The sequence below is a fragment of the Plectropomus leopardus genome, chromosome 5 (genome assembly GCF_026936395.1).
Source record: "Plectropomus leopardus strain MGB_pleo_1.0 chromosome 5, ASM2693639v1, whole genome shotgun sequence".
In the NCBI taxonomy this organism is placed as follows: Eukaryota; Metazoa; Chordata; class Actinopteri; order Perciformes; family Serranidae; genus Plectropomus; species Plectropomus leopardus.
Window position 1 is genome coordinate 30094394 of NC_142180.1, and position 25986 is coordinate 30120379.

Sequence of the window (25986 nt, forward strand, 5' to 3'; positions counted from 1 at the left end):
ATAGCCTTGCTTTTTCGGTCATTTTTTACACATGCCAAATTATGGTGTTTTTGGACCTTTTTGCAACTTTCTTTGCAATAGCGCAACTCTGCATGCTATTTTATGTGGTTTAAGTTGGTTATCAGCTGTTTTTGGGTCATGTCATATTTTGACATTTTTGCCATACTATAGCCTTGCTTTTTCGGTCATTTTTTACACATGCCAAATTATGTTGTTTTTGGCCCTTTTTGCAACTTTCTTTGCAATGGCGCAACTCGGCAGGCTATTTTATGTGATTTAAAGTGGTTTTCAGCTGTTTTTGCGACATGTCATATTTTGACATTTTTGCCTTACTATAGCCTTGCTTTTTCGGTCATTTTTTCCACATGCCAAATTATAGTGTTTTTGGCCCTTTTTGCAACTTTCTTTGTAATGGCGCGTCTCGGCAGGCTATTTTATGTGGTTTAAGGTGGTTTTCATCTGTTTTTGGGACATGTCATATTTTGACATTTTTGCCATACTATAGCCTTTGCTTTTTCGGTCATTTTTACACATGCCAAATTATGTTGTTTTTGGCCCTTTTGCAACTTTCTTTGCAATGGCGCAACTCGGCATGCTATTTTATGTGGTTTAAGTTGGTTTTCAGCTGTTTTTGGGACATGTCATATTTTGACATTTTTGCCATACTATAGCCTTGCTTTTTCGGTCATTTTTTCCACATGCCAAATTATGTTGTTTTTGGCCCTTTATGCAACTTTCTTTGCAGTGGCGCATCTCGGCATGCTATTTTATGTGGTTTAAGTTGGTTTTCAGCTGTTTTTGGGACATGTCATATTTTGACATTTTTGCCATACTATAGCCTTGCTTTTTCGGTCATTTTTGACACATGCCAAATTATAGTGTTTTTGGCCCTTTTTGCAACTTTCTTTGTAATGGCGCGTCTCGGCAGGCTATTTTATGTGGTTTAAGGTGGTTTTCATCTGTTTATGGGACATGTCATATTTTGACATTTTTGCCATACTATAGCCTTGCTTTTTCGGTCATTTTTTACACATGCCAAATTATGTTGTTTTTGGCCCTTTTTGCAACTTTCTTTGCAATGGCGCAACTCGGCATGCTATTTTATGTGGTTTAAGTTGGTTTTCAGCTGTTTTTGGGACATGTCATATTTTGACATTTTTGCCATACTATAGCCTTGCTTTTTTCGTCATTTTTTCCACATGCCAAATTATGTTGTTTTTGGCCCTTTATGCAACTTTCTTTGCAGTGGCGCATCTCGGCATGCTATTTTATGTGGTTTAAAGTGGTTTTCAGCTGTTTTTGGGACATGTCATATTTTGACATTTTTGCCATACTATAGCCTTGCTTTTTCGGTCATTTTTTACACATGCCAAATTATAGTGTTTTTGGCCCTTTTTGCAACTTTCTTTGTAATGGCGCGTCTCGGCAGGCTATTTTATGTGGTTTAAGGTGGTTTTCATCTGTTTATGGGACATGTCATATTTTGACATTTTTGCCTTACTATAGCCTTGCTTTTTCGGTCATTTTTTTCACATGCCAAATGATATTGTTTTTGGCTTTTTTTGCAGCTTTCTTTGCAATGGCGCAACTCGGCATGCTATTTTATGTGGTTTAAGTTGGTTTTCAGCTGTTTTTGGGACATGTCATATTTTGACATTTTTGCCATACTATAGCCTTGCTTTTTCGGTCATTTTTTACACATGCCAAATTATGTTGTTTTTGGCCCTTTTTGCAACTTTCTTTGCAATGGCGCATCTCGGCATGCTATTTTATGTGGTTTAAGTTGGTTTTCAGCTGTTTTTGGGACATGTCATATTTTGACATTTTTGCCATACTATAGCCTTGCTTTTTCGGTCATTTTTTTACACATGCCAAATTATGGTGTTTTTGGACCTTTTTGCAACTTTCTTTGCAATGGCCTGTCTTGTAAAGGTATTGTATGTGGTTTAATGTTGTTTTCATCTGTTTTTGGGACATGTCATATTTTGACATTTTTGCCATACTATAGCCTTGCTTTTTCGGTCATTTGTTACACATGCCAAATTATGGTGTTTTTGGACCTTTTTGCAACTTTCATTGCAATGGCCTGTCTTGTAAAGGTATTGTATGTGGTTTAATGTTGTTTTCAGCTGTTTTTGGGACATGTCATATTTTGACATTTTTGCCATACTATAGCCTTGCTTTTTCGGTCATTTGTTACACATGCCAAATTATGGTGTTTTTGGACCTTTTTGCAACTTTCATTGCAATGGCCTGTCTTGTAAAGGTATTGTATGTGGTTTAATGTTGTTTTCAGCTGTTTTTGGGACATGTCATATTTTGACATTTTTGCCATACTATAGCCTTGCTTTTTTGGTCATTTTTTCCACATGCCAAATTATGTTGTTTTTGGCCCTTTTTGGAACTTTGTTTGCAATGGCGCAACTCGGCATGCTATTTTATGTGGTTTAAGTTGGTTTTCAGCTGTTTTTAGGACATGTCATATTTTGACATTTTTGCCATACTATAGCCTTGCTTTTTCTGTCATTTTTTCCACATGCCAAATTATGTTGTTTTTGGCCCTTTTTGCAACTTTGTTTGCAATGGCGCAACTCGGCAGGCTATTTTATGTGGTTTAAGGTGGTTTTCATCTGTTTATGGGACATGTCATATTTTGACATTTTTGCCATACTATAGCCTTGCTTTTTCGGTCATTTTTTTCACATGCCAAATTATGGTGTTTTTGGCTTTTTTTGCAACTTTCTTTGCAATGGCGCAACTCAGCATGCTATTTTATGTGGTTTAAGTTGGTTTTCAGCTGTTTTTGGGGCATGTCATATTTTGACATTTTTGCCATACTATAGCCTTGCTTTTTCGGTCATTTTTTCCACATGCCAAATTATGGTGTTTTTGGACCTTTTTGCAACTTTCTTTGCAATAGCGCAACTCGGCATGCTATTTTATGTGGTTTAAGTTGGTTTTCAGCTGTTTTTGGGGCATGTCATATTTTGACATTTTTGCCATACTATAGTCTTGCTTTTTCGGTCATTTTTTACACATGCCAAATTATGGTGTTTTTGGACCTTTTTGCAACTTTCTTTGCAATGGCGCATCTCGGCATGCTATTTTATGTGGTTTAAGTTGGTTTTCAGCTGTTTTTGGGACATGTCATATTTTGACATTTTTGCCTTACTATAGCCTTGCTTTTTCGGTCATTTGTTACACATGCCAAATTATGGTGTTTTTGGACCTTTTTGCAACTTTCTTTGCAATGGCGCAACTCGGCATGCTATTTTATGTGGTTTAAGTTGGTTTTCAGCTGTTTTTAGGACATGTCATATTTTGACATTTTTGCCATACTATAGCCTTGCTTTTTCGGTCATTTTTTCCACATGCCAAATTATGTTGTTTTTGGCCCTTTTTGCAACTTTCTTTGCAATGGCGCATCTCGGCATGCTATTTTATGTGGTTTAAGTTGGATTTCAGCTGTTTTTGGGACATGTCATATTTTGACATTTTTGCCATACTATAGCCTTGCTTTTTTGGTCATTTTTTACACATGCCAATTTATGGTGTTTTTGGACCTTTTTGCAACTTTCATTGCAATGGCCTGTCTTGTAAAGGTATTGTATGTGGTTTAATGTTGTTTTCAGCTGTTTTTGGGACATGTCATATTTTGACATTTTTGCCATACTATAGCCTTGCTTTTTCGGTCATTTGTTACACATGCCAAATTATGGTGTTTTTGGACCTTTTTGCAACTTTCTTTGCAATGGCCTGTCTTGTAAAGGTATTGTATGTGGTTTAATGTTGTTTTCATCTGTTTTTGGGACATGTCATATTTTGACATTTTTGCCATACTATAGCCTTGCTTTTTTGGTCATTTTTTTCACATGCCAAATTATGTTGTTTTTGGCCCTTTTTGGAACTTTGTTTGCAATGGCGCAACTCGGCATGCTATTTTATGTGGTTTAAGTTGGTTTTCAGCTGTTTTTAGGACATGTCATATTTTGACATTTTTGCCATACTATAGCCTTGCTTTTTCGGTCATTTTTTCCACATGCCAAATTATGGTGTTTTTGGCCCTTTTTGCAACTTTCTTTGCAATGGCGCATCTCGGCATGCTATTTTATGTGGTTTAAGTTGGTTTTCAGCTGTTTTTGGGACATGTCATATTTTGACATTTTTGCCATACTATAGCCTTGCTTTTTCGGTCATTTTTTCCACATGCCAAATTATGTTGTTTTTGGCCCTTTTTGCAACTTTGTTTGCAATGGCGCAACTCGGCAGGCTATTTTATGTGGTTTAAGGTGGTTTTCATCTGTTTATGGGACATGTCATATTTTGACATTTTTGCCATACTATAGCCTTGCTTTTTCGGTCATTTTTTTCACATGCCAAATTATGTTGTTTTTGGCTTTTTTTGCAACTTTCTTTGCAATGGCGCAACTCGGCATGCTATTTTATGTGGTTTAAGTTGGTTTTCAGCTGTTTTTGGGGCATGTCATATTTTGACATTTTTGCCATACTATAGCCTTGCTTTTTCGGTCATTTTTTCCACATGCCAAATTATGGTGTTTTTGGACCTTTTTGCAACTTTCTTTGCAATGGCGCAACTCGGCATGCTATTTTATGTGGTTTAAGTTGGTTTTCAGCTGTTTTTGGGGCATGTCATATTTTGACATTTTTGCCATACTATAGCCTTGCTTTTTCGGTCATTTTTTACACATGCCAAATTATGTTGTTTTTGGACCTTTTTGCAACTTTCTTTGCAATGGCGCATCTCGGCATGCTATTTTATGTGGTTTAAGTTGGTTTTCAGCTGTTTTTGGGACATGTCATATTTTGACATTTTTGCCTTACTATAGCCTTGCTTTTTCGGTCATTTGTTACACATGCCAAATTATGGTGTTTTTGGACCTTTTTGCAACTTTCTTTGCAATGGCGCAACTCGGCATGCTATTTTATGTGGTTTAAGTTGGTTTTCAGCTGTTTTTGGGACATGTCATATTTTGACATTTTTGCCATACTATAGCCTTGCTTTTTCGGTCATTTTTTCCACATGCCAAATTATGTTGTTTTTGGCCCTTTTTGCAACTTTCTTTGCAATGGCGCATCTCGGCATGCTATTTTATGTGGTTTAAGTTGGTTTTCAGCTGTTTTTGGGACATGTCATATTTTGACATTTTTGCCATACTATAGCCTTGCTTTTTTGGTCATTTTTTACACATGCCAATTTATGGTGTTTTTGGACCTTTTTGCAACTTTCTTTGCAATGGCCTGTCTTGTAAAGGTATTGTATGTGGTTTAATGTTGTTTTCATCTGTTTTTGGGACATGTCATATTTTGACATTTTTGCCATACTATAGCCTTGCTTTTTCGGTCATTTTTTACACATGCCAAATTATGGTGTTTTTGGACCTTTTTGCAACTTTCTTTGCAATGGCCTGTCTTGTAAAGGTATTGTATGTGGTTTAATGTTGTTTTCATCTATTTTTGGGACATGTCATATTTTGACATTTTTGCCATACTATAGCCTTGCTTTTTCGGTCATTTTTTACACATGCCAAATTATGTTGTTTTTGGACCTTTTTGCAACTTTCTTTGCAATGGCGCAACTCGGCAGGCTATTTTATGTGGTTTAAGGTGGTTTTCAGCTGTTTATGGGACATGTCATATTTTGACATTTTTGCCATACTATAGCCTTGCTTTTTCGGTCATTTTTTCCACATGCCAAATTATGTTGTTTTTGGCCCTTTTTGCAACTTTCTTTGCAATGGCGCAACTCGGCATGCTATTTTATGTGGTTTAAGGTGGTTTTCAGCTGTTTATGGGACATGTCATATTTTGACATTTTTGCCATACTATAGCCTTGTTTTTTCGGTCATTTTTTCCACATGCCAAATTATGGTGTTTTTGGCTTTTTTTTGCAACGTTCTTTGCAACGACGCGTCTCGGCAGGTTATTTTATGTGGTTCAAAGTGGTATTCAGCTGTTTTTAGGACATGTCATATTTTGACATTTTTGCCATACTATAGCCTTGCTTTTTCTGTCATTTTTTTTCACATGCCAAATTATGGTGTTTTTGGCCCTTTTTGGAACTTTCTTTGCAATGGCCTGTCTTGTAAAGGTATTGTATGTGGTTTTAGGTGGTTTTCAGCTGTTTTTGGGACATGTCATATTTTGACATTTTTGCCATACTATAGCCTTGCTTTTTCGGTCATTTTTTCCACATGCCAAATTATGGTGTTTTTGGACCTTTTTGCAACTTTCTTTGCAATGGCCTGTCTTGTAAAGGTATTGTATGTGGTTTAAGGTGGTTTTCAGCTGTTTTTGGGACATGTCATATTTTGACATTTTTGCCATACTATAGCCTTGCTTTTTCGGTCATTTTTTCACATGCCAAATTATAGTATTTTTTGCCCTTTTTGAAACTTTCTTTGCAATGGCACGTCTCGGCAGGCTATTTTATGTGGTTTAAGGTGGTTTTCAGCTGTTTTTGGGACATGTCATATTTTGACATTTTTGCCATACTATAGCCTTGCTTTTTCGGTCATTTTTTTTCACATGCCAAATTCTGGTGGTTTTGGACCTTTTTGAAACTTTTTTTGCAATGGCCTGTTTTGGAAAGGTTTTTTTATGTGGTTTAATGTTGTTTTCATCTGTTTTTGGGACATGTCATATTTTGACATTTTTGCTTTTTCGGTCATTTTTTCACATGCCAAGTTATGGTGTTTTTGGCCCTTTTTGAAACTTTTTTTGAAGTGGCATGTCTTGAAAAGGTATTTTATGTGGTGTAATATGGTTTTAAGCTGATTATGGGACATGTCATATTTTGACATTTTTGTTGTACTATAGCCTTGCTTTTTCGGTCATTTTTTCCACATGCCAAATTATGTTTTTTTAAGACATTGTTGCAACTTTCTTTGTAATGTCGCGTCTCATCAGGCTACTGTAGGGGACTCAAACTATTTACTAGACATGTTAAAGCCAAAATCCAAACATATATAATGGTGATTTTTGCCGTTTTCCAACTTTATATGCTCTAGTATGTCATGGCATGCAGTTTTAGGCTGTTTTAGTTGTTTTCAGCTGTTTTTGGGATGTGTCATATTTGACTTTTTTTGCTATACTATAGAATTGCATTTGGTCATTTTGTCAACACGCTATATTATGTTGTTTTTTTTAGCTGATTTTGCAATATTCTACTAAATGACCCATCTCAACACACTATTTTATGTGGTTTTTTTTGGAAATGTCATATTTTGACATTTTTCGGTCATACTATAGTATTGCATTTTCTGCCTTTTTTTTAAGATGTTTTATTATCGTGTTTTAGGCCATTTTTCCTACATTCTATGCTATGATGTCTCTCTGCACGCTTTTTTATGTGGTTTTCAGCTGTTGTTTGGACATGTCAAATTTTTTGATTTTTTGATTTTTGATTTTTTGACACACTATAGTATGATTTTTTTTGTCATTTTTTTGACATACATATAATGGTGTTTTTGGCCATTTTATCAACATTCAATTCTATTATGTGTCTCAGCACAATATTTTATGAGGTTTTCAGCCGCGTGCAGAAGTAAAAAGGGCAACAAGCCCTTCAGCACTACGGGCACTACACCCATCCCCAATTGAACATATAAGGTCACTAAAAGTTGTAGATGCAGCTGAGCATTAGAGTGTAAAATACGAAAGCAGTGGGTGGGTAGCCGTGAACTGACAACAGGGCAGGGGACGGAAACAGACAACAACACAGGCAAGTGATCAGAATTACAAGCACAATTACATATTTCACTGACACAGACAGGCAGACCATGAGACAGCACTAGGTCTAGTTTGTGCCCCTTCTCATGTGTTGGGCCAAATACCCACCGAGGACAGAGGTCTAGTCTACAGCACACATAGATATTCAGATCACCGCAAATCAAAAAATGATCACTGTTCACCAAGATTGCAGAGAGAAAGTTCAAATATTGTATAAAAGGTCAAAAATAAAGTCCTTATTATATTTTGTTGGACGGTATCTCACTGCACACAACAGAGGAGGAGAGAAACTCAGTTTAAAGAGCTGCAGCTCAAAGCTGGAATCTGTTGACAGTGAACGCGAGATTTAAAGACACAGACTAGCCCTCCAACTTTGCCAGTGGTCCAAGGGGAGCTGAGAAAATGCAGGAAAAAAGCTCTAAGCAAGGAATGGACTCATCAGTATGTAGCCACGTCTCTGTCAAAAACAGAAAATCCAGCCCGCAAAAATCATTCAACAGGAAAGTCTTGTTAGCCAGAGATCTAACATTGATTAAAGCCATCCTCAAGGCAACGTTCACAGTCGCGCACAGTGGGCACAACACGGCCTCTGGGTGATCTCAGCTGCCCAGGAAGAGACACCGACAGCAGGTCACACTCAGCAAGGGCCACCAGCGATCCACACAATGCAGCACGGCCAACTCGCTTTATGCTCTGGCCAAGGAAAGTGGATCTTGTGGGCGAAACAACAGGCGCAGTTTCCATCTTTAGGCTGGACAGATTGGGGGGTGCGGGGGGGCCAGGCGGCGTATTTGGACCTAGAGCAGCAGTGGCCTGCAGCTCCAGTGTCTCTTGCAGGGAGGGACGTAAGGTGAGCGGAGCAGGAATGTCAGCCAAAGAGGAAGGAAGGCCTGCAGACCGATCTCCCAATTCATGCCGAAACAGCATTTAAGTCTCACCAGAAACTCGGATGCTGAGAGGAGCTTGGTGATGGCAGACAAAAAGCTAAAGAGCTAAAACATCCCAGCAACAGACAAATCAGAGCAGAGCAATGACATAAAACAGGTAGAAAGTAGAAGAGATGCGACGGACAACAAGCTGCCAAACATACTGACACCATCATGGGTGCATAATGACTTGGTTGTCATATTTTGACATTTTTCGACATACTATACAATGCCGTTTTCGGCCATTTTTGTGACATGCTATAATATGTTGTTTTTGGCCTTTTTTTCAACATGCTATACAATGATGTGTCTCAACATGCTATTCTATGTTGTTTTCAGCCCTTTTTTTGGTCCTTTTTTCATGTGGTTTTCAGTTGTTTTTTGTACATGTTATATTTTGACATACTATTCTATGTCGTTTTGGACCATTTTTTTCAACATACTATACTATAACAGCTTCGAAATGCTATACTATGACTATTTTCGCCATTTAGAGTCATACATGCTATAGTATGGCGTTTTTCGACATACTATACAATGACTTTAAAGCACTTTTTGGACTGTTTTTTAACATGCCTTGCTAAAAAATATTTAAACATGCCATACTACGACTCTTTCAACATTTGGATACACGACTTTTTTGACCATTTTTTGACATGCTATACTATAACATTTTGGGGTGATTTTTCACAACATACTATATTATGACCATTTTAGGCGATTTTTGAAGACATCCTATATTATGACGTTTTTGCGTGATTTTAGCCAACATACTATACTATGGAAAAAGTTAAATGTCAAAGCCAGGCTCATGTATCTCTTGACAAGAAAGCAAATCAAGTTCTTAAATTTTAAACCACTGTTTAAAAGAAAATTTGAAAGTTGCTTACGCTGGATGAAAAACTTGACATTTGGACTTGCAGCGCCTTCTCCTGCAGCAGTTGAAGCAGTCATCCACAGGCTGTAGACAGCTGGAGGCAGGTCTTTGATGATGTGCATCCTCTCTGATGCTGGTATAGAGTCTGAAATACAAATTCATTTACACACAGCACAGGAAAGTTACTCTTCTGACTGTGTGCATCCAAAGAGAGCGTGCTACAAACATCATGCAATAATCTCAGCGTACAAGATGTTTCAGTGGAGATAAAGAGTTCTTACAAGTCTGCTGGTGTTCACTGTCGTCGTCTAAATAGATGGTATACTTGGTGACGCAGCCCCCACGCTGACCCCTGGGAATCTCTTTCCAAGTCACTTTCACTTTGTTTCCTTCAACCATCTCCTGGACTGACGGAACAACTGCTGGCACTGCAAACATACCAGCAAGGACCAAAAAGACTGCTCAACAGGACAAATGATATTTGTTTACCTGTTATGTCTATGAAAAATGATAAACTATTAATCAACACGTCTCCACAGTAATCAAAGAATCCGAAATTCATATGGGACTATATTTAATAACAGCACAACTATATCAAAACATGTAATTTACAAACTCTCATTCAACTCATGCACTATAATCCAAATCTCATTTATCCATTTAAGCTTGTAATCAAGTCAGTTCAACTAAAACACAAGAAACCTATGCTCCAGAAAAGGATAAGCACTCCTAAACCAACACCAAGTCATGACCAACATAAGATGAGAGGCTAAGACCGAATCAAGACCAAGACCAGTCCAGTCTTCTGCATTGTATGACACAGTTACTATAAATATGGAACATGCAGATCATCTTCAAATTGATTTGAAAGATTTCCATAAAATCATCCACAGAAAACAAATCATGATTCCACTTCATTCACCGCTTTTATAGCCATATACTGTACACTATGTAAGTACAAGTGTATAAGTCATGTCTTGATAAAATAATCCAAAGGAATTTCAGACATAATTTTCATTGTTTTCTATTAACAATACAAATACAAACACAAAAACAACATTCAAAATCTTCAGTCAACACCGCTTTTCTGCACAGGCAATTTTGTGATGATTATGATATTATTATTACTATTATTAGTAGTAGTAGAATAAAAATGCTAAACTTCAACACAGTTGTAATCCTTACAGGTTTGAAATAAAATCCTTTTTCTTTTTTGTTTGAGACCAAGACAAGAATGAGAAAAAAATGCTGTCAAATCCGAGACACTTTTCATACCTGTTCCGGAAACCAGTCTCATGCACAGATGAGTAGTACACTTAGGCAAGCGTGTATGGTCAAATGCGCTATATGAAATGTGAGTGTGAGTTCAAACACTTTTCTAAGCATGATACTCATTTGTGGAAGTGTTTTAAATAGTAATTTTTTTTTCAAAAGTGCATGCATTTGGGAATTACTGAGCATATGACTGGATAAATAAGAGCTGGATTATACTGCCTGAGTTGTGTGAGTTTGTAAACAGATGTTTTGATATAGTTTTTATACTGTTAAATGCCATCCCCTTTAAACTCCAATTCATTAAGATTTTCCTCTCTTTTTTGGATTCCTTGTTTACTGTGGAGGCATGTGAGAAAAACAAGTTTTCTTCACAAATTTAACATAACAAGGGGTAAGAAATTGATACAAATGATCATTTTATGTGCAGAGAGCTTAGATCTTACCTGATGTCAGAGTGGCGACACCTGTAAATCTGGTCCTACTCACTGAGCTCCCATTATAGAAAACATGCACAGCTCCCTCGTAGCACTCAAAAGGCTTAATATCTGCATACAGAATGATGGTGATATACATCAGTGAGCAACCAGAAATAAAATGCATGGAACAGAAAAAAAGTATTTACACATATATGTCTTACTGTGCTGAAATTTTGGGGAAATATAAAATTAAAACAAGTCTAGAACCTTTAATTTAACTTCATAAAAGAGCCCTTAGGATAATACATAAAGCTGGATATTATGATTCTACAAATATTTTTAGAGGACCAAAAACCTTCAGATTTGTAGACATTGTGTATTTTAACATTAGAAGTAATTTTTCGAGTTGTAAACAAAAACCTTTCGGTAAGTATTCTTTTATTTTTATTTCTTTTTAACAGAGAATGGGGATTGTAATTTAAGAAGGTTGTTCATTTTTGAAACATGTAAAGTCGGAACAAATATAAAATGTGGTTTTATTTCAGCTTTTGGAGTCAAATTATTGAAGGGACTCAGTGATAAGTTGTAATAGTGTTGCTCTCCTTTCTCTCTCCTAAAGCCTTTAGATAGATAAAATGATAACAAATAATTATATAAAACAGTTATAGAGTACAGTATTTCAGGAACGATTATAATGTGAAAAAAAAGAGAAATATAATAAAGATTTTTTTATTATTATAATTTTTTTGTTGCTGTTATTCTGAGTTATCCTTTGGTTGATTTAGGATAGGCAAAAATAAGCCTTGGGCTTCATCCTATTCCTTTTTCTGTCATTGATTTAAAAAGAATGAGTGAAATAATCTGTTTCTCATGATGCATGTAACTGAAATAAAGTCAGTCATTGTTTGTTTGTTTATTAAGATCTTCATTAACTTCTGTTTTAAACTGTAGCTACTCTTCCTGGATGGCTCCATTATTTCCACTAACAATATTGCAGTTACTCTATTACATAAACACACATAACATTCACACTCACAGTTTGACTAAACACGTAAAATCACCAACGCAACACACAGCAATCAACACAAACTCAAAGACTGTCACATAAACAGTCGCTCTACGTAATGATTTATCTCTTCGATAGTTGAGAAAATAAAATATCTGGAAACTTATTGATTAAATCACAAGAAAAACTAAAGATAGCTCAAAATCCATTTCATATCTTTAAGACCATTAAAAGTAAATATCAAATATAGTGCTCTACACTATTCCATTATTCATTCATTCGATCCTACATGCTTCACCTGTAACAACAGTGTGGTTGTCGTTCCTGCCCAGTCGGACCCATCTGAGCTCCTCCAGCTTGTGGCCCTCTGGGAACCACTCCACCACGTACTCCGAGTCAGGCGGTGCAGTGTCGTGTTTCCTCCAGGAGATGGTGACACTTTGGTTGTCTGCAGTTACTCGCACATCCTGAGGAGGCTGGAGCTGCCTCACTTTCACTGCAAGAGAGAATCACATAGACACCAGCTTCACCCTCAGTATTACTAATGCATCTGATATCTGCCTGTAACTGTTTAACAAGGCTGCTCAACCACAAACTGGTCAATTCTGGCTGCATGGCATAATTACAAAGAATCAGAATGAGAAATACTTTACTGATCCCTGCAGGGGGAAATTGTGACACAAAGCATACAGCATTACAAGAAAGTAGAAAATGAGAAACATGAAAATAAGAAGTAAAATAACAAAAATATGTGTATTACTGTATTAATGTTTAATACTAGTATGTAAGAAATAAAAAATAGTAAATATGTATAAATTCTAAGTACATAAAGTGTGTAAAAATACAAAAAATATATGTATTATGCTGCAAGTGTTTAATACTAGTATGTAAAATATCAAAAATATTAAATATGTATAAAATGCTAAGTATGTAAATTGTGTAAAAAACATAAAAATATGTGAATTATACTACATTAGAATGGATACAACTACTATGTTAAGTTGTAGTAACAAAAATATGTGAGTAATGCCACAATGTACAGCACAACTTATACATAAATAGAAATAAAAATATGGAAAATATTTTCACCATATGTTACATATGCATTACAGAGTGGTGTTGACTGGAATAAATCATTCACCCACGCAGAGTCAGCTCCCTTTTTTTTTTACCTTTTGTATGATGGACTGAAATTCTGGCAGGAGGTGACGGTCCTTTGGAGTTACAAGCCCACACTGTCACTTCACAGTCGACACAGAACAGGACCGAATAATTCCTCGTATCAGCACTTGTGTTATTAAAGCTGATCAGCCCAGAGTTTTGGCTGTAAACGCTGACTTTGTACTCTGTGATTTTCCCCCTGGAGATGGAAATGTTCGGCTCCTGTAGTCAGAGAAAGGTTTGAAAGTTTGACACCATATTTGTGCTTTTGTTTAGGGGAAGAAACAACGGCGTGAGCATTAATTTGCCTTGGATTTGACTGCAGGATGCTTAAAATCAACACACATCATTTCTGTTCAGCTCCCCTTTTCTTGTAAACTGAAACTGCTGTGTCTGCCGTCAGGTTTCACTTATCTCTCACTGTCTTTAGGTGACATTAAATGAGTGTGTGTGTGTGTGTTTACGTGTGTGTACGTGTGTGATAAGAGGGTAGGGATGTGTGAGTGTGTGTGTGAGGGTGTCACACCTCATAAGTGGTCAAGGGTTGACCTTTAATGTGTGCAGAAAGTTGTAGTGAAGCAGGAAGATCAGAATGTGTTACTATGGCAACAATACCGCACGCCCACACAGAGTGAGAGAGGGGAGAGGGAACACACGGACCTTACAAACCTATGAAACTGTGCAGCCGTGTTAATGTGTATTATCCTTTACAATAATTCAGAATTCAAACAACTGAAAAACTTCCATTTTTTTATTTAAGACTCACCTTCCAATAAACTCTCAGGGAGTTAAAGTCAGAGGCTGGTTCAGCATACCACATATCCAACTCTTTGCCCGGAGCTAAAACAATAAAATAATCCATCACTGGACAACAACACTGAAATCATACATAAAAAGGTTGCAAAAAAATCTAGTATTTTTGTTCAATGAATGAGTGAGAAGACATTGTTTAAGCTGCAGGCGGTAACTTTTATGAAAATAACTTTGTGTCATTTTTGCTGGAATTTTCACTATATACATATACATACATACACACACACACACTCATATATATATATAGTCTAAAAATATAATATATATAATCTAAAATTCTGAATAAGGTTTTCTCCACATCCTCCTTCCCACCCTGTTTTTAAAAACAAAGTTAAGGGTAATTATCTCGTCACCTTTTACTTCTTGCAGTTTGCGAGACATTTTTTGCCAAGTTGCTCATTGCCTTTCCCCTCGTGTTTTCTAAAAAAATCAAACCAATTTGTTCAGGTGTCAAAGGTTTAAATGCTCGTGAAAGGGATCTGAACGCAGCACAAGAAAACAAACTGATGTTCATGCAGCTTTTAAAGAGTTAAGTGTCCACTTGCTGGGAATGAAAAGTGTTAATGTTACTTGATTCAGGAAATAACTGGAAATGAATTGTTTTGGTGCACAATTTTTAAATAATACACTTTTTGGGTTTGGTGGAAGGTGGCAAGTACTATTCACGTAAGAAGGCTCAAGTCAAAGTAACATCATGAGTCACTGGTATTAGAGTCCAAGTCAGGTTGCAAGTCCTTTTTGTCAAGTTGAGTCTGAAGTCAAATTTGTGACTCGAGTCCACACCTCCAGCATCTTCTAACAGATGCACTTCTATTAAATATTGTTATTAGTTTCAAAAGACAACTAATTGTTTATTGTGGTTGATCAGCTTCCTCAATTATGTTTCAAATCTCTGTAAGGGGAGTCACACCATCCTGGCTGAAACCAGTGGCTGCCCGAAATATCAGAAATCACATGTGTGGCTTTGACATCATTGTGCTCCTCGAGGATAAAGAGGAAGTTAGACATATGAGCATGATTTAAGTGTTTAACCCTTAGGGTTTGTTTGATGCATTTTACGTACTTTTCGTTCTTAATTTTTAGATAATTCTGGCTGTGTTTATTGTATATGGCATACATTTTGGCAAGATTGTGTATTTTTGTTTAATCTTTGAATTTCCAGCTCAGCTCCTACAATAAGTCCAAAATACACTGTGTAAATAAACATGTTACATTCATACTGTTCAGTGCAACTGCAATTTTTGATCCCACAGCCATCAAAGAACAAAAACATGCATTGTATTGTTTCTGGGTGTCATTCCTAACAATGTCTTTTTTCTTAACCATATATGGCATCTGGAGAAAATACATGCTATTTCCACTAGGTGCACTGTCAATGTTGCTTCTAATCGTTGACATATCCCAGGCTGTGATAATAAAAAATAAATAAAAAACTACCTTGCATGTAGTTTATTCAAAATATTTAGTGTATGTTTATTATCTAAAAACATAGTGGCATCATATAAAAAAACCTGGCATTTAAAGGGATAAAATACTAAAAACTTAATGGATGTTTGATATTTATTATGAGGAATTTTGTTAAATATTAATTCAATAAAAGAAGAAAATAATATTATTGTATAATATTCTTAAAACCTTGATTCTGAAAAGTGCATTTTGTGCTCAGAGCAGTAATGTATGTGTGTGTGTGTGTGTGTGTGTGTGTGTGTGTGTGTGTGTGTGTGTGTGTGTGTGATATTAAAGCGGGCCCTGAGGGTTGAAACATACTTAAGCAAAGATAATGCAAATACCCTTCACAAAAACTGACAGCTTGTGGAAAGCTGATGACGTCACAGCTGCACATTCATGTCTTATATCTGGAAAGAGACCTGCGTATCTTCACACTATCAGTATTCATCGTATTTCCAATGAAGCATCAAAGTTTTCACTTTTTTTTTTACTTTGGCTCAACATTTGACTGATACGTAATAAGACTCCTAAAGTTTACTATTAACATGTTATTAAAATCTCAGTGTGAGCCACTGACACTGCTTCTCATCACTCATGAATGGATTTGCTCTCATTACACAATCAAAAATAAAGCCTGTTTTGGTGGCTTACATGTATCCTGCAGACGGCAAGTAGTGAGCTGATAACTACTTCAAAAACCCCAAAGAAAGGAAACAGTACTGCAACATTTGATGGCTTTCATTGATAAAGTGCCATAGAAATACTAGAATACTAGAAATACCCCCTTCAGATCTAATTGTTTGCATGTAAATAGGTTGTGCTTTCACTCAGGAAGTGCAAAAATACACGAAGGTCAGCTCTTTGAGCAGTCCTGAGGTGCTGCAGGTTAATACAGGAGGTTTGCTTACCTTCTTCTTGAGTCCAGCTGGAAACACTCGCACTCCACTCGCTCCACAGGCCGGTGCTGAATTTGGATCTGGCTGTGAAATGGTACAACCTGTAGGGCTCCAGAAAGGACCCAACCTGCACAGCACTCATCTGCAAACCCTGTAAGTCAAGATATGTGGGGGTTTTTAACTTATTTTATTTGACTGAAATGTATTAATCTACGTTCCAACATTTATGATCACACTGCAAGAGCACCTGATAGAGGACAAGTGTTCAAATTTCAGCTTGATTTTGAAACTTATGCAACGTTGAGCACATCATCCTGACACTCATCTCTGCCTTTGGCTTTGAATCAGCAGAAGACCTGTGAGGTCAGATCATGCAGTGACTGTTGGTCTTCAAAGGGTTCAAAGTTATCTTTTTTGTCAGGGAAATTTGTTTTGCAGCCAAAGTTCAAATAAGAACACAATAAGATAGACAACAGCCAAAAGACAAATCCACACAATAAATCGTGGAGGTGCACATACTGAATAGGCTATACATGTACAAGAGAGGAAATGTGCAAGTCCCCAAGGGACATGCAGACAGGGTAAACCAATAGCACTTCGAATGAAGGAAATGTGAAATCTCTTAGTCCCTGAACAAGCATCTTACAGGCAGAAGCTTAAACACATCCAGGAGTGAATGCTCCTGATACTTCAATATTCCTGCCTGTAGTAAATGTCCAAGGCTGCAGCCTGACTCCCTCCTGAGATTTTACTGGCCATTTTTACAGATATTTTTTTTTGCCTTTTATTTGACATGACAAAATCTAAGTGTGCAAGGGGGAGAGCGGGGGGAAGACATGCAGCAAGGGGCCACGAGTGCCACTGCAGCGAGGACATTGCCTTTGAACATGGGGCGTCTACAATACCCACTGAGCTACTGGACGCTCCTTACTGGCAATTTTGACAAAACTTTCAGGTAGAACACCAACTATGGAGTAAGTACTTCATACAACCCCAACTTAAAAAAATTCGAACTATCCCTGAAAGTAACCTTTCGCAGTATCTCTCCTGACATCTCATTGACAGTGCCTAGATTTTCAAATCAACATGGACTAGTTAAGACTTACTGAGTATGAAGATGTCCACGTCTGTGCCCCTGCTCCATGTTGGATCTCCAGGTACTGAGTCCCAGCAGGTTGTTCCACTGTTACGATGCACACTCGGGAAGAGCACTTCAGCTGGCTAAGAACAGGAGCTGACGGCATCGCTGCTCAGATCAACACGGTCACCAAGAGCAGTCAGACAAAATAAAAACAAAAGACATGAGCAAATGTCACCAGACAGGCCGCGTAGGGCAAATGAGACGACTGACATTTTGGTTGCTGTGATTGAACAGATTTCAGATGATTTCACAGCATCGTTACTGTATATTTAAGCATAAATGGACACATTTTACTTTAAATCTGCTTTCAAGTTCCAGTCAAATATCATTTTAGTTTTATGTAATGAGACATGAAACATAACACGTTTTTTCTGCAGAATTTGCTATGCATCTCATCAAACATGCGACTGAGTGACTGATAAAGTTCTGCTGTCTTACCGATGTCACTGAGTGTGTAGTTGATGGTGACGGACACTGCAGAGCCCAGTGCGTTTTGGGTTTGGACCCACACAGAGATCAGCTGGATGGAGCCAGACACAGTGAAACTGGCAGAGTGTGAATCAGTTCCCTTACTGGAGCCTTTGTATGGCACTGGTTCATCTGTGTGGTTTCTAGATGCATTTCTCACCCTGGAACACACACAGACAAGTTTCATTTGACAGCTGATACAAGCAACATGATATCATTGTTTTGTTGACTTCTCAATTCAATTTTGTTTCAAACTCACCACAACACCGAACTGTTCCTCAGTAAAGTATCTCGTCCTGCGTTCCAGGTGCAGAACACGTCTCCCCCTTCTTTATATTTGACCTTGTAGATGCAGGAAATAATTTTGGGGCGCTCGGGAAGATCTGGAGGACAAAGCAGACGGAGAGCTTAATGAAAAGTATAAAGCATAAAAAATCAACCAAACAATCATCCGAAACAAGGCTTTTAAAAAACATTTGAAACTGCTGTAATACTTGTTGGTACATGTGGAGCCTCTGAGGTCCTGAAAGGTGATATTTTTTATTTTTTGCACACAAGTTAATTATCTTGTGGGAACAGGTTACTATCTTATAAGAAGAACTTCATATCTTGTGGGAACAGGTTAATATCAAGTGGGAGCAAGTTTTTATCTTGTGATAACAAGTTAAAATCTTGTGGGAATAAGGTACTTGTGTTGTTGGAACAAGTTAATATGTGGGAACAAGCTAATTAACTTGTGGGAACAAGCTAATTAACTTGTGGGAACAGGTTCATATCTTAAGTGAACAAGTTAATATCTTATGGGAACAAGTAAATTATCTTGTGGGAACAGGTTATTATCAGATTATAGTAAGTAAAAATTGTATTTATGAATTGTAAAATTGTATTTATTTGCACCTTTTGAAGCCTAGGTTATAAAGTGCTACAAAAAAAGAAAGAGGTCAGAAGAACAAAGCATGAGTGCAACAATAACATCACAACAGGAAAAAAAAAGATAACAACTTGTTCCCACAAGATAATTTACTTGTGTGCACAAGATCAAAGTTATTATCTTGTGTTCATGATTTTAAAGAAAAGTCATATTTTGGACTTTAGGGGTTAGTTGTCATTGCGACACTTTACTACATCCAATTTGGAAGAATATTACCATTCCACTCAGATGGTTGTATCCCCAAAAAGCACAAATAATCATTCATAGTAATCCATAAAATGATACTGTGCTATTCCCTTATGTTATCAGTTACACTGCATAAACAGATTCAGTATTGGATATATAACTTCAGAAGACGTATTTATATTAATAATATTGTGTATATGTTCCATGTCAGGGAACTGGTACTCGGCATGTGTCACAAACAACAAGTTTGTTCTTAGTCCTCAGTTTGAAACAGCTCTGTGGTCAGAACTTGTCAACACTTAGCTGCACCCAGTCTGCACCATGCAATCAGCATGTAATCTAAGTTTAGAAGAGAAAGCAGAACAAGCTGGGTTTTTTTTCTTCTTTCATGCCTTAAGATGTAAAAGTCTCACCCTCAAACACCCTGCAATGGTGTCATGTACTTTTCCTCTTGAATTTAAGGTTTGGTCAGTACTATTTCAAATAATCGCCAGAAGAAAATTGTACATTTTTGCAAACCACAGATACATTAAATTAGTTTGTATATTATTAACATTTCTAAAGTGACGTAGTTCAGATCACATGTATATGAGCTCTGGAGGTGGAGGGGATTGTGGATGTGCAGACCAATGCAGATGACTGTTTGAGACCAACAAACAACAAAAACAGGTGTTTTTTGGAGAGATATTGGTGTCATTTTCAGCTGTGATTGTTTCACCAAAAGCAGGCATTTTTTAATTGGTGATCTGTGCCATTTCCAGCAATAATTTTGCATAAAAAACAAACAAACTGGTATGATAAAGCAAGACATCTGTGGCACCAAAAGGAGGTGTTTTTTTTAGCAAACGACCTATTTCAGCTGTGAATATGCCCAAAATTGCATGTTTTTCAGCAAGACATTGACAGCATGTCCAGCTGTGATTGTGCCACAAAAACAGGGTGACGTCAGTGTGACATCTGTATCAATTCCAGCACTGAATTAGCGAAAAAAGTTGAGTTTTTTAGTGAGACATTGGCAGCATTTCCAGTTGCGATTGTGCCACCAAAAACATGTTTTTAACTATATACTCTTGTGCCACCAAAACACTATTTTTGAGTGCGACATCAGTGTCATTTTCAGTGAAAGTTATGCCATCAAATGCATGTTTTTTTATCTCAACATCAGTGGCATTTTGCAATAATGTTTGTGCCACCAAAAGCAAATGTTTTCGTATATCAGCAGCATTTCCAGCAGCAACTGTGCTACCAAAACCTCATGTTTTTTAGCAAGATATTGGCAGCATTTCCAGCAGATATTATACCGCCAAAACTGTGTGTTTTTAGTGAGACATCTGCTGCATTTCCAGTAGTTATATGGTCCAAAAACATGGAGTTTTTTTTAGCAAGGTGACATTTCCAACAATGATTCTGCCAATAAATCTGGGTATTTTTAACACAGAAAAGATTTTTTCCAAATCATAACCAAGTTGTTTTTCTGCCTTAACATAACCTTATGTTAACCACAGCATTGTTGAAATGTAAAGACACAAAGTTTTAACATAAACGCTACATAAAAACATGCAATACACATTAATAGTTTTCAGAAGTGTGCAATGCCAACATTTAGTGGTGATTGGGTTAAAATATGAATACATAAAACTTTTTCTGTGGGATAAATGTTGCAGACAGGGGTGCATTTTCTGCTCTGTAGTTTCATACTCACATCCAGTGGAAATGTCCAGTCCACAGGGGTCCGTAGCACGGGGACATTTGCACTGACAGCTGAATGTCCTGTTCTTGGTTATGTTCACCACATTAAAGTATATAGTTGTAGAATTGCTCACACTGTGGCTCTGTTGTGTGGGCGGATGGCCGCTGTACATGGATCCCTTGCACTTACAGTTGAAGGTGCAGTACACTTTAAAACTGGAGCCTCGCTGCACCATAGATCCAGCACTGGACCAGGTGGTACAGGATTTCTGCCCTAAAAGCAGAAATGATTGATGTAAAACCTGAATCGTCATATCATCTAATTTGCAGATATATGAAAGCCACTGAATTTGTTGAATTTGGAGCAGATGTGGAAATGAAATTCTGCACACTTACTTTACACAAAACACTTCATGTTTATGTAGATGTAAAACTTCAGAAACATTATTGATAAACTAATAAATAATAACTGAAACAACCACACTGAACGCACACACACACTGTGAGAATCACTGAAATGTTTTTCTAGAAAGGCTTTTCATGTATGTAAGGGAGACATGGTTATAAAAGTTTGTCCCAGCATTTTTGTGTTAGAGCTCTCAAATGTTGACCCAGAGAAGCCTTATAAGTCTAGTACAAATAGAAATGTTTCTAGCTTCTTCTAATGCATTTCCCAATGCATTTTAGTAATTTTGCAATCACAATCCTAATCTGTTTCCTGGCATGCTAAAAAAAGAGTTAGATACATGGTGCAACAGCCATCCTCACCCCTGTCAGCCATGGCTTTACTGTAGCAGCATGGTGGTTTGAAATGAGCAAAGAAGAGGGTACTCCCTAACCTAATAAAAGTTTAATAATTCTAACTTTAACAGTATCAGTACTAATAAAAATATAAACTTGGTCCAAAGAATTACTTCCATACATGAAACTTGTAAATGCACACTTCTTCAAATAGTTTTTTTACAAGCTCAGAAAGGAAGTGATCTTACAAAACAATATATAAAATTAAATTAAATTAAAATGTAACACAACTCTTAAGTCATCCTTATTTTGTGAAAGTGGTGCTGTTACAAACATCCTTTTGATACAACCAAACCTGGTCTCCCTTATATCCACAATCTAACATTTATCTCCAAATACATGAAGAAAAAAACATATTAAAATGCACCTAACATGAAACATTAAAACCTGTTATAAACGTGTCCACACAGCAGTTTGATCTTACCAATGCAAAGCTGCACAGCCAACACCGTGACAACAGTGAAGAAGGACCATGTTTGGGACATTGTCGCCATGAGTCATCAGTAACTTTCTTCTTTATGTCTCTCACATCGCCACAGGAAGTGCTAACTAACCTAAATACAAGGAAAAGTACACACATGCAGTAAGTCATTCAAGTTTTTGGACACAGTCATTTTAAGTACTGAGGAATAATGATTATATCCATGATCAAAAGTTTAAATCTGGGAAAACAGTCGGTACCTTATGAATTTCCCTCCCGGTTGCTGGCAACAATATTTCCCAATTTAAAGCATGATAATATGAAATCGTGTATAAATACTAAGTAGAGGCATGTAATCGATATAGAGACATATATGAGAGCTGCGTCCGGTTAATAATGAATGAACAAACAAACAAACAGGGAAAACGAGGTCATACTCACCAACACATCGCATCCGAGCATCATGTGAACTTTTCTTGTCTTCTGAGGCTTTTGAATCTCATCATCAGGTCCTCCAAACATCTTTAATGAGAGCGAAGGATCCGGACTGCGGTGAGCTGACGGCGGAGACTCCGTGCAGACTACATGACTGCCGCCTCTGGCGTGATGTGACTCACTGAAGTCACACAGTAAGTCACAGTTCATCAGTGAGCCTGAGACTCACTGAGGCTGTGCAGAAACAACCTGCTGATCATTAGAAAGAGGAGGAATGTGACCGAGTACATTTACTCAAGTACTGTAAAATAAATACTGTTCAAAAACAAACATTTGCAGCAGTAAAATGCAACATACGTTGATGCAGCTGTAATACTATTCAGAAAACATCATTATAGTGAAACACTGACAGGGAATGTTTTACTGTACAATAAGTACTTTCGATAACCCTTGCTGTTAACCCTTTCAGAGCCCATTTTTTTCCAAACACACACAAACATTGCAATATTGAAATTTTAATGCACTCATAAATCATTCACATTTTATGTAAATTACTTATTACATGATTTTTTTTCTGTCCACTTACCAATCTTAACACAAATCCTCCTAATAGTAAAAATATAATTAAATAGTGTTCATCCTTTAAAACCTGGATCGACACCAGTTTTCTTGTGCTGCATTCAGATGCCTTTTACAAGCTACATGACCCTTTGAAAATTGAGCAAAATAGTTTGGTTTCTTTTGAAAGTATGAGGGGAAAGGCAATGACTGACATGACAAAAAATGTGACATAAATTATAAGAATATTTTCCTAAAAATTTGTTTTAAAAAGAGGGGAGGATTACGAGAAAATAATCAAAAAAAGGGAAAATGTCCAGAAAACTATATTTATAATTTTCTTATACTCAACATCGTTACAAAAATATAATATCTAAAATAAATATATAGATGTATTTTTATATTCAGCACTTTTGTATGTCATTTTCTTGTTTGATTTTTGGCTTTTTGCAGGTAATTTTCTTGTAATGTTTTTTGTTATTATTCATTTTTTGCTCATTTCCCTCTGTTTTTGAAAGGAATCAGAACAATTTGGAGACACTGGGTTTTGTTCTTCATACCTTATGTCATTAGAGACGTTTGGAGGATGTTGGATGTTTTGATTACTGAACAAGTCGACTTACAAAATATCAATGTCACCTTTCATCAGTATTCTTCTTCACATTTACATTGGCATTAGGGACTGTCCTTACATTAACTTTTGGGCTGAATCCTAATTCTCCCAGTGTGTCACTTCCCTTAGATTTGGAGTGCTCTCCAAAAAGTAGTTCCCTTTCACAATGCACTCAGAGGGGGCTGAGATCTTTACCTAGGCAACGGGACAGCACTCATTACATCATCAGGAGCCTCAACTGAATATACGAGACAACAGCACACAGGAATAAAGTTGTCTTGAGAAAGCTTTATTAAGGATGAAAAAGATAGCCACAAAATAGCATTTTAAATTTATAAAAAGATTAGTGAAAGATATGTAAGAATACATATATATATATATATATATATATATATATATATATATATATATATATATAATTTTTTTGTGATCAATTGTTTTTATTTAAGCTACGACTGGCTCCAGCCCCCCCCCCCGCCACCTTTGCGAGGACAAGTGGTTACGGACAATGAATGAATTAATGTTTTCATCTATTTTCCACACAACTTGCAGGTATAAATCAAACAATAAGTGCTGTCCACATGACAGATATAAATATCAATAATAACAAATAAAATGCATATTTTACATTCCCATAGCAAGTCGAATAAATAACTTCATGTATCATATTATACAGCCCTACAGAAACAACAACAGATACAGTGAAGCAAAAAAATAAAGAAAATACACCTGCATCTTTTCAACGCTCCTCAACCCTAATCTGCCCTTTCTTCTCCACAGGTCTTTCTCTAACTTCCATATACAAAATTTCTTACATGTGCACTATAAATTAACAGATTTTTTAAAAAAGTATGAATACAATTTCATATTTGTAGCTCAGTTGAGTGACTCCTCCTTCTCAAGCATAACATGTCCGGCACCATTCATAGCGACAGAGAGCTCCACAGACAAAATCTCAATTAAAGAATAAATCCACTGTTGAATGGAAAAAGAGTGTGTGGTTGTTGCCACCTGACCACCAACATCTTTTTAGCAGCAGCGCATGCAGATAACCACAGCAGCTTTTGAGTACTGCTTTAAATCATCATTAAGCAGCAGACTTACCGGAGAACAATCAATTTTACACCAAAGTTTAAAACAATATATATAATTTAAAAAATGTAGAAGTGAATGTTGTTCCAGAACAGCATTAATAAACCTTTCAAAAAGGCCCAGAAAACACTCCACTTTGATCAGTGTCCTGTAACAGATGGCAAAAACTGATTAGTTATGTCACGCTTAAAAGAAATATTAAATTATGAATTGATGGGGAAATCAAAAAGTCTAGTCACTCAGTCCCACAGCTGCTTTGTAGCATATTTCTTCTTTGTGAACTGATCCTCATTGTAGGAGTCTCCTGTCATCTCAGGAGTCCCTGTGTTGTTACAGCAGAAAGTTACATATTAGTGTACACTTCATAAACCTAAATCAAAAATAATGAAAATAATTAACACCAACTTATTATAATGCCAGCCACTAATATTAACCTAACCCACTTAACCTAGTTGATGTTATTATAGTGGTAGATATGATCACTCTGCAGTAACTTTACTGTAAGCAGTTAAAATATGTTAACACATTACTCCAGTGTACCTTCAAATCATATAATTAACATTTCTGTCACTCAAACTTCGTAGTTTACACGTTTGTTTGTTTTCATTCATTCATATTATATTTGCTCATGTCTTCAAAACAATAACAAAAACCCATTGTACACTTTTTTTCCTCATAACACTTATACACATTACATTAACAAACAGGGGCAGGAAGAAGAAAATGTTTTAATACCTGCCCCTTTCTAACTAATAACAAAAACTGCAGTAAAAACTGGAACAAAAGGCCAACATTTCTGTATTTTTCAATAATCATATTATGTTTAGCAACAACAGAAACAATCAATTACAGCCCTCTTAACACGGCTGTCACTGAAAAACACCATAATGTCCCATTATTTTTTCTTTATACCTCCTTTTAAATTGAATAATATTTGAGCTACATGTTTTATCAGTATCATTCCAGTTTGACTCCAAACACTGAAACACACATCTGCTTTCATGTAGCGCGAGCGAACTGACTTTTTAAACATCGACATCGAGAATAGCGATTTTTCCTAAATACTTGACATAATGATCAAAT

The 25986-nt window shown here is 36.6% G+C and overlaps 1 protein-coding gene across 1 annotated transcript in view; it reads right to left on the minus strand.

Annotated features, from left to right (window-relative positions):
• Positions 1 to 22863, minus strand: part of il12rb2 (interleukin 12 receptor, beta 2a) — a 39208-nt gene extending 16345 nt beyond the window's left edge. Inside the window, exons 1-13 of the mRNA XM_042484147.2 lie at positions 22647 to 22863; positions 22209 to 22338; positions 20997 to 21257; positions 18437 to 18560; positions 18148 to 18338; positions 17675 to 17814; positions 16581 to 16719; positions 14177 to 14250; positions 13422 to 13632; positions 12548 to 12745; positions 11271 to 11372; positions 9834 to 9980; positions 9566 to 9697 (exon numbers count right to left, since the gene is read on the minus strand). Of these exons, the coding sequence (XP_042340081.2) occupies positions 9566 to 9697; positions 9834 to 9980; positions 11271 to 11372; positions 12548 to 12745; positions 13422 to 13632; positions 14177 to 14250; positions 16581 to 16719; positions 17675 to 17814; positions 18148 to 18338; positions 18437 to 18560; positions 20997 to 21257; positions 22209 to 22278 (1789 nt within the window). The 5' untranslated portion in view covers positions 22279 to 22338; positions 22647 to 22863. The remainder of the gene's footprint in view (positions 1 to 9565; positions 9698 to 9833; positions 9981 to 11270; positions 11373 to 12547; positions 12746 to 13421; positions 13633 to 14176; positions 14251 to 16580; positions 16720 to 17674; positions 17815 to 18147; positions 18339 to 18436; positions 18561 to 20996; positions 21258 to 22208; positions 22339 to 22646) is intronic.
• Between the last annotated feature and the right edge of the window lie 3123 nt (positions 22864 to 25986).